Source organism: Alexandromys fortis, unplaced genomic scaffold, assembly GCF_014885135.2.
Source record: "Alexandromys fortis isolate MF-2015 unplaced genomic scaffold, M_Fortis_MF-2015_v1.1 scaffold_142, whole genome shotgun sequence".
In the NCBI taxonomy this organism is placed as follows: domain Eukaryota; kingdom Metazoa; phylum Chordata; class Mammalia; order Rodentia; family Cricetidae; genus Alexandromys; species Alexandromys fortis.
Genome location: NW_026068057.1, coordinates 2,987,795 through 3,004,013, shown reverse-complemented (window position 1 = coordinate 3,004,013; position 16,219 = coordinate 2,987,795). Strand labels below are relative to the sequence as shown.

General features: G+C 41.7%; 2 protein-coding genes and 1 non-coding gene across 8 annotated transcripts in view; 1 reads left to right on the top strand and 2 right to left on the bottom strand.

The window, feature by feature from the left end:
• Window positions 1-13,957, bottom strand: part of Uchl5 (ubiquitin C-terminal hydrolase L5) — a 39,754-nt gene extending 25,797 nt beyond the window's left edge. For all 4 annotated transcript variants that reach the window (XR_007588324.1, XM_050119983.1, XM_050119984.1 and 1 more), the window contains exons 1-3: window positions 13,748-13,957; window positions 6,896-6,959; window positions 5,362-5,467 (exon numbers count right to left, since the gene is read on the bottom strand). Coding sequence is in view for 3 of the 4 variants with exons in the window: in XM_050119983.1 (XP_049975940.1) it covers window positions 5,362-5,467; window positions 6,896-6,959; window positions 13,748-13,823 (246 nt within the window). In the remaining variant the exon portion in view is untranslated. The remainder of the gene's footprint in view (window positions 1-5,361; window positions 5,468-6,895; window positions 6,960-13,747) is intronic.
• LOC126487302 (small nucleolar RNA U109) lies at window positions 12,188-12,319 on the bottom strand. The gene has a single exon (XR_007588327.1). It is a non-coding gene; the product is annotated as a small nucleolar RNA U109 (small nucleolar RNA).
• Window positions 13,958-14,193: 236 nt separating the features above from the next.
• Window positions 14,194-16,219, top strand: part of Ro60 (Ro60, Y RNA binding protein) — a 25,853-nt gene continuing 23,827 nt past the window's right edge. Inside the window, exon 1 of one of the 3 annotated variants that reach the window (XM_050119979.1) lies at window positions 14,194-14,324. The gene's annotated coding sequence lies outside the window, so the exon portion shown is untranslated. The remainder of the gene's footprint in view (window positions 14,325-16,219) is intronic. The other 2 variants (XM_050119980.1, XM_050119981.1) reach the window with 2 other exon arrangements.

Sequence of the window (16,219 nt, the reverse complement as noted above, 5' to 3'; positions counted from 1 at the left end):
GCTCTCATAAAACATAATAGTAAGAAACCAGTAAAGACAGTATAATAGTACAATACAAATAAAATATTAAATAATGTTAAGAAAGAAATTTAACCCAGGGGGCTGGACAGATGGCTCAGTGATTAAGAACACTAACTCCTCTTCTAAAGGACTGGAGTTTGATCCTAGCACCCACATGGTGGTTAGCAATTGTCTCTAACTCTAGTTCCAGGGGATCCGATGCCCTCTTCTGGCCTCTGCAGGCCTGCATCATGCAGATGTGCTTGCTACCTGGATGGTGGCACCTATGATGGTGGTGAGTAGACTGAGGAGCTGGTCTGTTTGCCCCCTCAATCCATGGTGACGGCAGTGAGGAGTAGACTGAGGGAAAGATCTACTTGCCATCTAGTGCCATGATGATGATGATGTCTGGGCCGAGCTGCTGCCAAGGACTATATGGGGTCCCTGTCCAACAATAGCCATGGTCTGTGTTTGATGTCCATGTCTCCTGGTGCTATCAAGTGTTTGCTGATTCCAGTAGCCTGGGCTGCCTCCTTCATCCATGTTTGAGTCAACGGTCCAGGCTGCTGCTGGGGCCATACTGACCAGGATGGCCTTTGCTGTCACTTGGGACTATGAAGACAACCAGGTCTAGGCTACTGTCAAGGACCATGTCTGGGTTCGGGGTCCTACCACAGCTGAGGTCTATGTTGACCCCCATGTCAAATGGAACCATGAAAGGCCACATGAAGCCTGAGATCTGGGCTGCAACCTATGGCCTCATTTGTGTATGGGGGCCATACTTCTACCAAAGTCATCCTAATACAAGTTGCCTGAGCTACCACTTGGAGTTAGGATGTCAACCAGGCCGAGGGGCTGCCTGAGGCCATGTCTGGGTCTGTCCCAGCCGCAGTCAGGGTCTCTGTTGAAGTTTGTGGCCCAGGTTGCCACTAGGGCCAATATAGAAGTCCGAGATCTGGACCAGAGACTGCAACTTGGTTGGACTCTGAGGGCCACATCACAGCAGGGGCCATACAGATATGGGTGGACTGTGCTGCCACCCGGGGTCAAAGTGTCATCTGGGTCCAGGTTGCTGCTGAGGGTCATGTTAGGATCTGTGGCCCTACTATATCTTGGATCTGTGCTGATGTCCAATACACCTGTTACCATAGAAAGCCATGTAGTCAACAGAGATCAAGGGCCATGTAGGTGTCTCAGGCCCATTCTGCCATTGGGGCAGTGGTGACATCCAGACCCAATCACTGATGAGGACCAAGTCAGGGTCCATGGTTCTACCATGCCTGGAGTCTGTGCTGAAGTCCGGGTCCTGCACCACTACCAAAGGTCACATAGAGGCCCAAGGTTGGGGCCATAACCATTCCCACCTGAGTGACAAGACAAGTCCCTTCACCCAGAGAAGAATGTCTACTGGACCCAAGCTGATGTAGGCCATGTCTGGGTCCGTGGCCTACCTACAGCTGGGGCTGTGTGGATGTCTGTGGTCTGTGTCACCTCAGGAGGCCCTGGCAACCATGTGAGATGAAATCAAGAGGGCCATGCTCTTCCTCTCAGTGTGGGATTATAAAGGTATTTATGTTCATAATTATAATTCTATACTTTTGGAAGTAACATTTTAACTCAGTAATAAAAGCATATTTTCCAGAAAGAACAAAGAAATTCTAACTTCTCTTAAATATATGAAATTCAGAAGTTAAAGAAAAATAGAAAGAGACCAAGAATAAACAAACAAATGCAAAGGAGAAAAAACCAGAGAGGTTACCAAAGGTTCTTAAGAGCTACAGTGTGAGCTAACAGGTAGGAACTGAAATAAATTCCTATGTTTATACATGATTTGAGGATATCAGAAACAATCACAATTTTTAAACTTAAATAATTTTTTGGCTTGGATTTCAAACACCGATCAAACCAGCAAACTAAACTATTTCTTTTTCAACTTTTCAAAACAATGGGCCAGTTATATGAAGAAAATCTAATGTGGATTTACGTTTTCCTGATCACTGTATAAACAAGAGCAGTTCTGAAAGTGTGAAGATGAATCTCTAGGAAGAACAAAAATCCTTTCTACGTTCAATGACTTCTATTGTAATTCTAAGGCAGTTTTCACCTTTTCCTCTGCTTTCCCATTTGCTGATGGCATAAAAGTAATGGTGTATTTTTAAAAAACAACCTAGATGTCCTTCAGCGGAAGAATGGATAAAGAAAGTGTGGCACATCTACACATTAGAGTACTACTCAGCGATAAAAAACAATGACATCTTGAATTTTGCATGGAAATGGATGGAATTGGAAAATACTATTCTGAGTGAGATAACCCAGACCCAAAAATATGAATATGGTATGTACTCACTCATTAGTGGATACTAGCCATAAACAAAGGAAGGACTATATAGTTCATGATCCTAAAAGCTAAGTAATAAGGTGAACCCAAAGAAAAACATATAGATCCACCTGAAAATTGGAAGCAGAAAAAAATCACCTGACAAATTTTGGGAACATTGGGCTGGGGGGTAGAGGGAAAAGGAGAAGGGAAAAAAAGGGGGGAGAAGGGGAGGGTTGGGGAGAGCTTGAAGGAATGGGATAGTGGAGATGGAGGAAGGACAGATATGAGAGCAAGGAAAGAGATATCTTGATTGAGGGAGCCATTTGGGGGTTAGCAAAGAAACCTGGCTCTAGAAAAATTGCCAGGAATCCACAAGGATGACCCCAGCTAAGACCCTAAGCAATAGAGGAGAGGGTGCTCGAACTGACCTTACCCTGTAGTCAGACTGATGATTATCTTAAATATCACCATAGAACCTTCATCCAACAATAGATGGAAACAGAGACAGAGACCCACATTGGAGCACTGGACTGAGCTCCCAAGGTCCAGTTGAAGAGTGGAAGGAGGGAGACTATGACCAAGGAAGTCAAGACCATGAGGGGTTCACCCACTGAGACAGTGTGCCTGAGCTAATGGGAGCTCACCAACTCCAACTGGACTGGGAATGAACGAGCATGGGATCAAACTAGTCCCTCTGAATGTGGTTGACAGTTGGAAGAGACTGAGGGGCCAATGACAATGGCACTGGTATTCGTCTCTACTGCATCCTATTCTCTTTGGAAGTATACCTTGCTCAACCTGGATGTAGCGAGGAGGGCCTTCGACTTTCCACAGGGCAGGGTGCTCTGCCCTCTCTTAAGATTGAAGGAGGGTGGGGGGGAAGATTGTGGACGGAGTGGGAGGGGAGTGGGGGGGGAGTGGGAATTTGGATTGATATTTTTTAAAGTAATAAAATAAAATGATAACAATAATAACAAATAACTCCTGATACTCAAAAAATAAATAAAAATAAAAAACCCAAACAGTAGCATTAAGCAGTTTAATTTTAAACTAATTTTTATACAACTTTAATCCCTGTGATAGTTTGAATTGTAAGCTAAGTTGACACCTTTTTTCTGGAACATCATTTTTACTTGAAAGAATAAATGACTAACCAACATGATTTCAACCAAGAGTATCTGACAAATATTTTTTCTTAAAATAAATAATAGCACCCTATAAGAAAATCTCACGAGTGTTTATCATTGATTTGAACTTACAAATAAAAATTAGAATTTTTATTTATAAATTTATTTATAAAACTCTGAACAAACCCTATGTTTACAAACTTTATGGCATGATTTTTCTAATATAATGATTTGTAACAAATGTGACTTGCTACAATCCTCAGTTCGATCAAATAAATATTTAAATGAAGTATATAAACAGTGAGTTTTCCAAATAACATTGTTTTACAATCATTTAGAATAAAAAATGACAAAGGATAAAATAATCCACAGGAATTTAACAGAGCAAAAGGTTTGGTTCTTGAGACAAGGTCTTACTGTATAGCCCTGGATGAGCATGAACTCATTATATTGACCAGTCTGGCCTGCAACCAGAGTTCCACCTGGCTCTACCTCCAAACTCTGGGATTAAAGGCCTGCAGCACCACTATCCAGTTTGACATAACTTTAAGAATAACACTTTGAGAGTTTCCATAAAGTGTCAAAGAACATCAGTTACCTAAAAATAAATTACTCCTCTCCTAAGTACACACATATTAAAGTGCAGATTTTCTTTACTGACTTCAACCAAAGCAAACCAAACAAAAAGAAACTGTTGGGGAATATTACTTTCAGGTGCACGACTTTTGTTTACACTGCATTCATTTAAGTGAAGCTATGTTACTGTGCTTGCCTAAAATGTTTGATGGTCCTAATAAAGAGCTGAACAGTCAACATTAAGGCAGGAACAATGATAGGCGGGGGCTGGCAGCCAGAGAATATAAATAGGAGAATTCTGGGAGAAGGGACAATGAGGAGCAAGGGAACAAGGAGAGGTGGACATCAGGGGCCAGCCACCCAGCTACACCGCCAGCCATGGAGAAAGTAAAGAAAGGTATACAGAAATAGAGAAAGATAAAAGCCCAGAAGCAAACGGTAGTCAGGATAATTTAACCTAAGAAAAGCTGGCAAGAAGCAAGACAAGCTAAGGCCAAGTATTCATAAGTATAAGCATGTGTGTGATTTATTAGGACAACTGGAACAGCTACTTGCTTCAATACTTTGAAACATCAAGTCACTAATTCATAAGAAAAGCATTCTGTTGTTTAGACAATGAACCCACCCTGGACCAAGTATATTGCAGGCAGCCACTCCCTAGGTCAAAGCCGAAGTATGCTTGAGTTCTCTGACCTTTGGTCAGGGTGGAGTGGATCCACCTTCAAGGCCATCTCAAGGTCCAAAACACCAGGCAACTACACTCTAGGTAAGAGTGTGCAGCCACTCATTAACAACTTTAAACAAGCTAAAATTCTCTGACTTTCAGAGAAGGTGGAAATAGACTCACATTTTTGGGCCTCCACAAATTTGAGGGTGGGTCCCTCAAAAAGCCAAAAGAGCTTAACATCTCACAACAAGAGACTAATGAAGAAACAATCTACATGGATGCCATTAATGCAGCTATTATACATATTTGAGATGATTTAAAACAATGGATTTTTTTCTTTTTACCACTTTCACATTTTGGTTTGGTAGAGTTATATTTTCATTTAAAATATGTTATTTGAGCCTCATAAAACTGTATTATAGAATGGGTGCTTATTATGGTAGACATCCTAAGTTTGTTCATAAGTTACTTATATTAACATGTAACAATCTTGTTAAATTTTAATCAATTAATCACCTTTTAAATGTCTCAGAGATAATCCAAAAGTAATTTCTGGCAATAAATTTTTAATGTGCAAGGCTACCCCACAACAAAAGAAAAGTACTAAATGATATGCCAATACACAGAGTCTCTTGACTTGTGCAATTTTTCAGACAATCTATAGACCATACCTGCTTGGCAAAAAATATTGTTTCAAGTCTGGAGTCCTGAACCACAGAGCCTGCAGGTTCTTCTCCTGGCTGCCACTTGAAAAGAAAAATTAGCCCATGAACTGGCCTACAAAATGAAAAACTAAATTAGCAACATTAAAACCACATCATCAACATATTAAGTCATAGTCAGCTGTTTCACAAAGAATACAAATTAACTAAATTAAGCGAATACGGAAAATTTTTAACTAAAACAGCCATTTATTCATTAGAATGTGGGCTTAAAATCTAGATCATTTAGAACAGAATTATATAGGGTTTTTTTCTCAAATTTGTAGACGATTCATTCTTATGTGAAATCACTTTAAAAAAATAGGAAAATAACTGGGTGAGTATGCTAACACAAACCCAGCACTTGGGAGGTAGAGACAAAAAGGAACAGGAGTTTGAGGCCAGCCTGAGCAACTACATATCATAAACAAGGGAAATCGAAAATAAAGAACACAGTAAAACTGGAAGCTATTCGTTTATATCAAACTCTAGTACGTACAAATAAAGTTCCTATACAGTATTTATATAAAAACAGCTGACTGTACACACTTTTGCATGATTACTGAATTTACATATATATAATCCTCAAACTACCATCTGAATGACTACTGCCATCTCAGACATAATGAAGTTACTCACTCTAAATAGACTTATAAGAAACATGAAGTCATTAAGATTTATCTTTGACAGCTTCCTTCTCAAAAAAACATTCTTTACTGTATTTTAAAATACAGTTCATATGATACATTCCTGATTGCAACCAGAATGAATTTCATCTCCAACCACTGCTCTATCTATGGACAAGCAGGAGAAAGAAATTTACCTTTTTCTTACTACTAAAAACAGTATTGTAGCTATAAGTACTCATCCACCCCCCCCACACACACACACACACTTCTATTTTATTTATTTTGTAGGCTTTGGGTAACAAAGTCTCACTCACTCTGTAGTCCAAACTGGCCTCAAACTCATCCCAGACCTTTGCCTCCGCCTCCTAAACTGAGATTACAAACAATGAGGCAGCAGACCCAGCTGCCATTTTCCCCTTGAAAAGTCTATTTCTTATGGCCATTCTAAGACTCTAAGAACTCTCCCTAGCCGGTTAAATTAATTAAAGGTGGCACACCCCTTTAATCCCAGCACTCGGGAGGCAGAGGCAGGCGGATCTCTGTGAGTTCGAGGCCAGCCTGGTCTACAACAGCTAGTTCCAGGACAGGAACCAAAAGCTACGGAGAAACCCTGATTTTTCTCGAAAAATCAGAAAAAAAAAAAAAAAAAGAACTCTCCCAAAATGAAGACTTACCTGGTCCTCCATTTGTAGCTACAGTTAATGTTTTCTGTTTGTTTGTAAAGACAGAATCTTATTACATAGTCTCTACAAACAAACAAGTTGGCCTGGCCTAGAAGTATCTAAGCAAACAAGCAAAAAAAAAAAAAAACATTAAATGTACTCAGCCTAGGATAATTCAGTAAAATGAAAAGACAAAACTAAAACTTCACTTACTTTAACTTTTCAAAACTCTCAGGCTCTAAGCTCCATATTTCTTCTACTTGAGCTCCTCGGCAACCTGAAATAAATTATTTTCTTTAGAAAACAAATAACTTATTTTCCCCTTTACCAATAAATAACACACTAACTAAAAGAAAGACAATTCCAGGACAAAGACAAATTAAAATGGTAAAGCTACTACCACTCCTAGCCAGTGCCCACTGCTGCCTACATTGCTTCCCAGTGAGTTACTGTGAAAGCAGCAACTAAAAAATCTCTACCTTCAATGTATCTCAATTTTCAGCTGTTTCTTACCTCTCTCTCTCTCTCTCTCTTTCTTTTCTTTTTTTGTTTTGTTTTTTTGTTTGTTTGTTTTACGAGACAAGGTTCCTCTGTGTAATAATAGCTCAAGCTGTTCTGGTACTCATTCTGTAGACCAGGCTGGCCCCAGCCTGGCCTTGAACTCACAAAGATGTGTCCCATTCCATCTCTGACTCCTGAGTGTGCCATCAACACTCAACCTTAACTCCCTTCTTAAATCATCATATACTTTCTTGTGTGAAAGAACAACTGTGACTTTTGATCTTTACTTTTGATACATTCCATGTATGTATTTTCTACAAAAGACTCTCCTACATTACTCTTTTCCTAACCCAAGCACAATCTTCTAGACCACCAGTTTTCAAATGCAGTGATTTTGCTCCCCTGGGAATATACAGTAATGTCTATAGAGACCTTTTTTTGTCGCTAGTCTGGAGAGTACAGATGACTTACCACCGATCTCTAGTAGGAAGACAGAATGATCAACATTATACAGGACACAAATCATCTGGCTGGGTGAGATAATACATCTAAAGTTCCCAGTACTCAGAGCTAACAAAAAAAGTCAAAGACAGCTAACACAGTATAATTTAAATACAAGAGTTCAAGGCCAGCCTGGGCAATGTAATGAGGCCTCCAGAATTACCTAATAGTGTCATCCCCAACTAAGAAACTTTATTCTAGAAGAACTATAGTAGTCATGTGGTAAACTCTCAGCCCCAACTGCTAAATTTGAATCATGACTCAACCATTTACTATGCATGACCATTTTGCCTCTATATCCTCATTCTCATACAGCTGTTGTGATGCACAAATGAAATAAAACATTTAAAACAGTGCCTAACACTGTAGGCCACTCGATATTAGCTAGTATCACAATACATAAAAATGACTGTGCCTACCAATGTCTCTTGTGTGCAAACGATTTCAGATGGATTCTCTAATACTTTTTTTAAAATACTTATTTATTATGTATACAATATTCTTTCTACATGTATGCCTGCAGGCCAGAAGAGGGCATCAGACCTCATTACAGATGGTTGTGAGCCACAATGTGGTTGCCGGGAATTGAACTCAGGACCTTTGGAAGAGCAGGCAATGCTCTTAACCACAGAGCCATCTCTCCAGCCCCCGGATTCTCTAATACTTATAGAGTATATATATGACTCACAGAAGAGTATTCAAGATACTAAGTTGTCAGTCTAAATTCACCAGAGCTTCTACTAATTAAAATTAAAACATTTGCTTGCAGTTGTCTGGAAATCTAATACTCCTGATTATTTTCAAGTGAGTACTGAAGAAGCCTTCAGGCCTCCTAGAAAACTTGAATGTTCTCTAGTTCAATGTTAGAGTATCTCCATTTAGTCCCTAGCACAGAACCAAAGCATTAGCTCAAATGCCTATCACCTCATGTCTCTTGTGTCATTCTCTCAAGTGCTGAATTACGGGTCTGAGCTACCACACCTGGCTGTCTTGAAGCTCAAACTTGAAAGAAAAAAAAAATCAGAGCTTTGCTTTTCTCATGCACATATACAAATCAAAGCCAGTACCCGTTTTGTCTAAAGCAAAATTTAAAAAAAAAAAATGTATTCCTGTTACACACAGAGGGAGGAAAACAATACCAAACACAAAGAACTTAACTCTCCTACTCTATATTAAATAAAAAGTTGCGAATAATCAAGCAGTGTAGTCCCTGCAAACAGGCAGAAGAGCCTTAATTTGGATTCCCAGTTCCCACAAAAAAAAAAAAAAAAAAAAGTAAAAGACAGCAGGCTACCATAACCCTAACCCTTGGGAGGCAGGAGAGTGGCAAGAGACATGCAGATTTTTGGAGCTTATTGGCCAGCTGGCCTAGTTAACAGTTAAGTTCTAGGCTCAATGAGCGAACCTATCTCAAAACACTTAAGTGGAGAGAAATTGAAGAACCCTTTAGCCTCCAAAAACACATGTGTACTAAACACACACACACTCAAAGATGAGGGAAGAATTTTTGTAGTTAATGAAGTACTAGGATTTATCAAATCCTTTTTGTGTGCCAGGTACAAGTAGTAGGCCCTGTCAAGACCAGACATTAATAAACCACTGCAACACTTATTAAGCCTTACAATCCAAGAGATAAAGACATACAAACCAAAGACAGTGCAGAATGCATTATGTTAGATATGAAGGATACACAGGACACAGTCTACAAGCTCAGGGTTGGACAGATCATTCATTACTACAGATGTCTATGAGAACATTTCCATGAGTAATTGAACTAAATTCTAGACCATATGATCATATAATCTGTCATCCAAACCAGAACACTGTTCTAGAGGTTCTAAAATTAAAATGACAGAAATTTTGAAACATTTATGCACTAACATATTGACACAGGTGGTTTTATAGAAGCATAAAACTCCATTTATTTATTTTTGTTTGTTTATTTATTAAAGTCTACAGCACCCGGTATTCCCACGCGGTCTCCCATCCAAGAACTAACTAGGCCCAACCCAGCTTAGCTTACAAGATCAGGCACATTCAGGGTAGTATGGCCATAGACTATTTGTTTGTTTGAAACAGGGTTTCTCTGTGTAACAGCCCTAGCTGTCCTGGAATTAACTCTGTGGACAAGGTTGGCCTTGAACTCACAGAGATCTGCCTGTTTCTGTCTCCCAAGTGCTGGAATTAAAGGCGTGGGCCACAACAACCTGACAAAACATCAAATCTAATTTCAAAAATATTCTCATTTTTCTCCCCACCCCTCTTAGATTTTCACTAATCAACTTATGTTGACCTTGAATTTGTGATTCTCCAGCATAAGCCTCCCATACCTGGCCAAGAAAAAATGATTTACGGTAGTCATACTTTTGGTTTTAAATGAGAGATTTTATTAAATATATAGCAAGTCAAAAGTAAACGAACAATTGTAAATTACAGGTACTTAGCAAAAGTCATTAAATTGGCCTCAACTTCTCCCATTAGTCTCTGCTGGATGTCGTGAAAGCTGTGATTTGTTCTTTCCCCGAAGCCTCACTGGAGGGGACAATCTGCTTTGCCCAGTCAGCTACTTCAAAGGGACTACCCCAGTGGATTTCTGCTCAGTGTTTTCAGACCTGAGGATGTTTTGGTTTCGGTTTTTTTAGGATTTATTATTTTATGTGTTTTGCCTGCATGTATTTATGTGCACATGTATTTATGTACTTACAGAGGTCAAATCTCCTGGAACTGGAGCTACAGTTTCATGAGCTGCCATGTGGGTGCTAGGAATCAAATCCAGGTCCTCTAAAAAGCAATTGGTGCTCTTTTCAGTCAACTTAACTCTACAGCCTAGAATAATGCTTTTTCCTAAGTGTTTATTTTTTAATTTTTTAATTGTATGTCTGCATATGCATGAGTTCATGTCCTTGGGACCCAGAAGGATCCCCTGGAGCTGGAGTTACAAGCAGCTATAAGCATACGTGTTCTTAATCACCACACCATCTCTATGGTCCCGACTTGATGCTCTATCTTTCCATCTTTTGCTACGTATTTTCTTACTTTAAATTGCTACATCCTTAGTAAACTCATGTATTACAAAAAAAGAGTATGGCTATCAGGATTCTCCAAACCAAAGAGAACAATAATTTTCCTTCTCTATAAAAACTAATTTGGTGGTATTCTCCCAAAATGCTGCTATTCCCTTAAACAACTGCTATCTTCCAACAGATGGCTTCAAAACAATTTTTCATTTTCTTAACATCACCAAGTCTACCAAAAGCAGTAGAGATGACTCCAGCTTCCGCACACCCCACAAAAAGCACTCTGGTAAGTTTTCCTCAACCCCATTCTCAGTTAACCTATGGTATACATGATCATTGTATACATATATGTATACATTGTATCTGTATTAAGACATGGGTCAGTAGATACAGATGAGGAAATCACTCCAGATAAAGACCTCAGTACCTTGCTACACCTGGACCAAAACAGTGAGCTAAAAGTATGTACAGAGTAGATACTAGTCTAGTCAGTGTTAGTGAGTTCATTTCAAGGAAACCTGCAGTAGTAGTATTCACAATACAAACAGGCGTTTCACTTTCAAAAGAATTAACTTCCAAACCCTACTGTAAATACAAGAGCTGGGCAGGAAAAAAAGATGGAAATAATTGGAATAAAGTTGGTTTTTCTTCCTTTGAAGCATTTGATGATATAAACTACCTTCATTTAACTTTTTGCAAAGTTCTTCTACATTAGCAGTCAGTCCATTAATAAACTATTGCTTTATTTTTAATATGTACAAACACATTCCACATTATTATTCAAATGTCTAACTTTACCTAAATTATTTTCGAATGCCAAGGTTTCCGTATACGTGAAACTGAAAACAACAGCTGGATGTGGACCATATTAATTTCTTGTTATCGTGTATGTGTGTGAGAAAGTACTAATGTGCCTATGCCACAATGAGTGTGTGGAATTCTGAGGACAACTTTGGGAGGGGTGAGCACCTTCTACCATCGTTTCTGGGGATGGAACTCAAGTGATCTGGCTTGGGCAGCAAGCCGTTTTTTGGTTACTTGTTTTATCACCACCCCTAGACTGCATGCTTTAATTTAAAAATAAACTTACTTGGGCCACTATCTAAAGTGAACTTTTTTAAAGGAAGTTAAGATTCAGAAGGTAGCCAGGAAGTGGTGGCACTTGCCTTTAAACCTAGCACTCGGGAGGCAGAAGCAAGTGGATCTCTGTGAGTTGGAGGCCAGCATGGTCAACAGAGCTAGTTCCAGGAGAGCTAGGGCTCTTACACAGAGAAACCCTATCTCGAAAAGATTCTGAGAGTAAAATTTAACAATAAACCTACAAACAGTTCAAATTCAATAAAGGATCAAAACGGACCGAGTTTTCGTTCCTATCAAGCCTATTCTAACTGCACTTTATTAGCAACTCAGGCTAAAACTGGAGTCACTTTCTCTCTTCTTTCCTGCATTCAGGAGGAAACCAGCAGTCCTGTTAATTATTTTTTGTTTATGTAGGACAAATATACTACTGCTCAACCTCTACTTAAGGCTGGCAGCCCAAAGAACTCCTTTTTTAATGTAGCATGTTCTGGGTGTATTCCTGCTCCAGAGAATGAGGAGAAGGTATTTCCACATGCAACTTGAAACTGAAATAATTACGCAAATACCAACTCTACTTCCTCTGTAGCCCATGACTTCATGTCAAGCCAATCACCCACAAACTTACCATTTTCAAGAAGGTTCTCTCATCTCATTCTTTCATAACTCTGAATACTGTCGGCATAATCCATCTTAATCACAAACTAATTTTATTTCAATATTTTTGACCTTCACTCAAATTTTTTTTGAAGTTAAGTCCCTAGTGACTACAGGGCAACCCAATGTATACAATATGATATATAATATGGCATGACTTTACCTTTTCACCCAAGATCTATACTCTTCCCGCCCATTCATTACACCATAGTTCTAGCTGTTCCTTAAACTACATTCAGATTAACCTTACTTTTGCTTGGCTCTCCCATGATCTATATGCTTAAAACACTTTCTGTATACTCTCAATGTAAGAACACCTAATATAGTTTTAGTTCTCAGTTCTTCCCAGCAGCAATTATTCTCATTAAAATTCCCCAATCCTTAACTGTATGCCGGAGGTACAGTTGAACATATACTAGGTAATCCAAATATTCAGTTATTCAGTCATGTACAACAGACGAGATCTGCATTAATGTTTGCTCTATCTCCGGTACAAATTTTAAAAACACTGTTAAAAACAATACTTGAGAAAAAAAATTAAAATGGGGAGGGGAGCCCAAAGAGGCTGGGAACATAAGGGAAGTAAGGATAAAATGTCCTATTGGTTGACTAGTACGGAAGGAAATAGAGTTGGAAAGAAATTCAGAGGTAACCATGTGGCCTCTAGGCGAGAAAGCACTACCTCCAGAAAACTCACTTCACCGGAAGCCAAAAAGGAGGGAGCAAAAGAACCGGGGACGCAGCGAGCAGGGCCGCGGAGTCGGCATCCGTGGAGGTCCGGAAGAGGTGCCCACACGCGAAAAGTGACAGTTCTGTTTCGAGAAACTAGCATCTCGAGTTCCTGGGCGGCTGGGGCCTCAGACACCACCCTGGAAATCGCACGCCCTAAAGAGAGCGGCGGCTCCGCACCCCGATGGCCCGAGCGATGCACCTGACCCCCACCGGGGACAGGGAGGCTTGGCGCGCGGGCAAGGGACAGTGGAAAGGACAAGAGTAAGCGCGCAGGAGATGATGAGGGAGGGAGACAGGGAAGGAAGGCGCTCGAGTCAATTCAAGTCGAGTCCCAAGTCCGGAGAAGACAGCCGTGGCCAAGGCAGAGGGGATCCTCGCCCTCCCTCGTGGTGCGGCTCCCAAGATCACGGTGGAGACGCGGCTGCCCCGGGCAGCCCTACTTTCCACGCTCGCCGACTCCAGTCCCTCAAGTCACTTCTCCGACGCCGGGCGTCGGGGGAGGGGGCGGCAGGTGACCACCTGGCCCACCGTGGGCCTCCTCCCGGAACCCCCGGCCCAGGACGGTCCCCTTGGTGCTCACCGAATCCTTTAATGAGCTCGGTGAAGACCCCGGGGTCGCTTTCCATAAGACACCACTCCCCGGCATTGCTCGTCATGGCCCCGGCCACACGCCGCCCCACTTCCACCGCGCGCTCTCCGAAGCCCCCAAGCACCAGTCCGCCACCGGCCGCGGACCTCAGCAAAACCCGCCGCCGAGCGTCAACCCCACGTCACCCCGCCTACTTCCCGACAGCCTCCGGGCGCCGTCACCTGCCGCGCGACGGACGCGCCAAGAGACGCTCTAGCCGCCCGGGAGACGTCGAAACTCCTCCGCCGCCGCCTCGGCCACTCAGCATCCGTAGATCGCCCTCCGCCCGGCGGGAGAAGGGGCGGGGCCTCGGAGCGTCCACGGGAGGCACATCCGGGACCCTTGGCACTCCGGAGCCGGGGCGGAGCGATGGGAGGGGCGGGCCTAGAGAAGGGGCGGGGCTCGCTCCGACCTGGACCTGGAGCTGCCCTCGCCCTTTCTGGCCGCCGCCGCCGCCTCCTCCTGCCGGCGCTGCGCAGGGCTTCTCCTTTAGGCGCCGCGGGTCCTGAGCACCGACTTCCAGGCACAGGTGGGTCGCTGGAAGCCTCTGTGAGATGGGGAACCGGGTTTGGTGCGGTCCGAGCGATCCTGCCGTGCACTCGAAGTCTGGCCGGTGTGCACTGTCCCACCGGCGTCCCAGCAGCAGAGGCCAGGCAAAGCCTTCGTCGCCTCTGTGCTCCCGACCCCCTGGGCAGCAGGACCGGTTTCCCACCGGGACATTTCGGGCCTGGCCCGGTTGCTTAGAGGGTGGGGTCTTGGGGAACCCAGGACGACTCTGCTGCTTGCAGAGCTCCTGGCGGGCGGGCGTGCCAAGGCCCCTTTCACTTTCTTCCCCTCCTCCTGCGCCTTTGGTACAGAGGCATTGTCTCGGTTACGAGTTTGAGAAGGAGCTTTGTGGAAAGACGGAAAGCGAATTTCTCTTAGAGAAATAAAAAACATTTGTTTATTTTTTTTATCTTAAAAGATGTGCCCTAGAAGTCCAAAGGAACGAGAGGCTCGTATATCGGGCTGCAGTGCCTTACGGAGAAATGAGCGTCTTTCACTTGAGATGGTTCTGGTGAATTAAAGCAAAAATGGCTACTTTCAATTAATAATTCTCTTTCATCAGACTCCTATAGAGTGCCGTAGTGTTAAGATGGTTTTAAAGAGTATTTCTCTCAGGATTTCTGCTGTTCCAAACATGTTCCAAGGAAGACTTTTGACTTCCAGAGGAAAAAATACTGCTCAGAATACTACCATCGGGTGACATCTTGACACAGCCCTCAGTACTTTTTATTGAATCCCGCTTGAGACACTTATTTTCATTACTTTTGTGTGCGGTATACTTATTTGAACTTGTGGCCCTAGTTTTTGTAATGTAGTTTAACTTAATAAATGTAAACTAGCCTTAGCTTCCATTTTAAAAGAAACTGCTTATTTGCTTGATTTCTCAAAGTAAGAATAAATAAAAATAAATTTTAAAAAGTTAGCTTTTTCATTCTGGTTTTTCGAGACAGGGTTTTGCTATTACCTTTGGAGCCTGTCCTGGAACTAGCTCTTGTAGACCAGACTGGCCTCGAACTCACAGAGATTCGAGAATCTCCAGCCTCTGCCTCCCGAGTGCTGGGATTAAAGGTGTGCACCACCAGCCCCAGCTAAAAGTTAGCATTTTCACATAACAGATGATTAAGAGGTATTGACTTAATAGATGTGTAGACTGAAGGAAAATTCAGGAGTCTTTATATTAGTAATGGTAAAAAATATATATTGTAGTATGGATGATCCGAATTTGAAACAGAATTGTTATCACACCAAGATTTTACTAGTGTCTATCTAGTTTACATTCTAAGTTAAGAGAATGAACAACATATAGAACAATACAGCACTGGTTAACTTTACAGCCAAGATCTAGTGTAAAACACTGTGTGGTCATTTTTTTTAACAGCTAATGTTTCTAAATTTATAGAGATTTAATCAAACTTCAACTGATATAAATTCTTGAGATTGTTGTGTTTAAAAAGGTCCAAACTACTCAAAGGAGAATTACCTTTATTCCTGTTGTTGACTTAGATTTACAACAGTTGATTATATAGGAGTAGATTGCGGGGTAGCCAGATGTTGACTGGTCTCACTGCCCCGCTGCCTTCTAAACCACTGATCTGAGCCTTAAGGTTTGAGAAAGGGGACACTGGCAGTTGAAGAAAGCAGAAACTAAGCTACTTTTTGTTGATGGGTATCTGGAAACTGTCTTGGGGCTCAGGATGAGCCACTTCATCAGTATTACTAAGATACTCCTAGCAGTTGGCACATTCCAGAGGAGTTTTGAAATGATCAGGAAGCATTGTATCACCATGTCATATAACGTTGCCAATTTTTTTTTAAATTTTTTTATTGAAAGAAGAAAAAAAATTTCCGCCTCCTCCCAGCCTCCCATTTCCCTCCCCC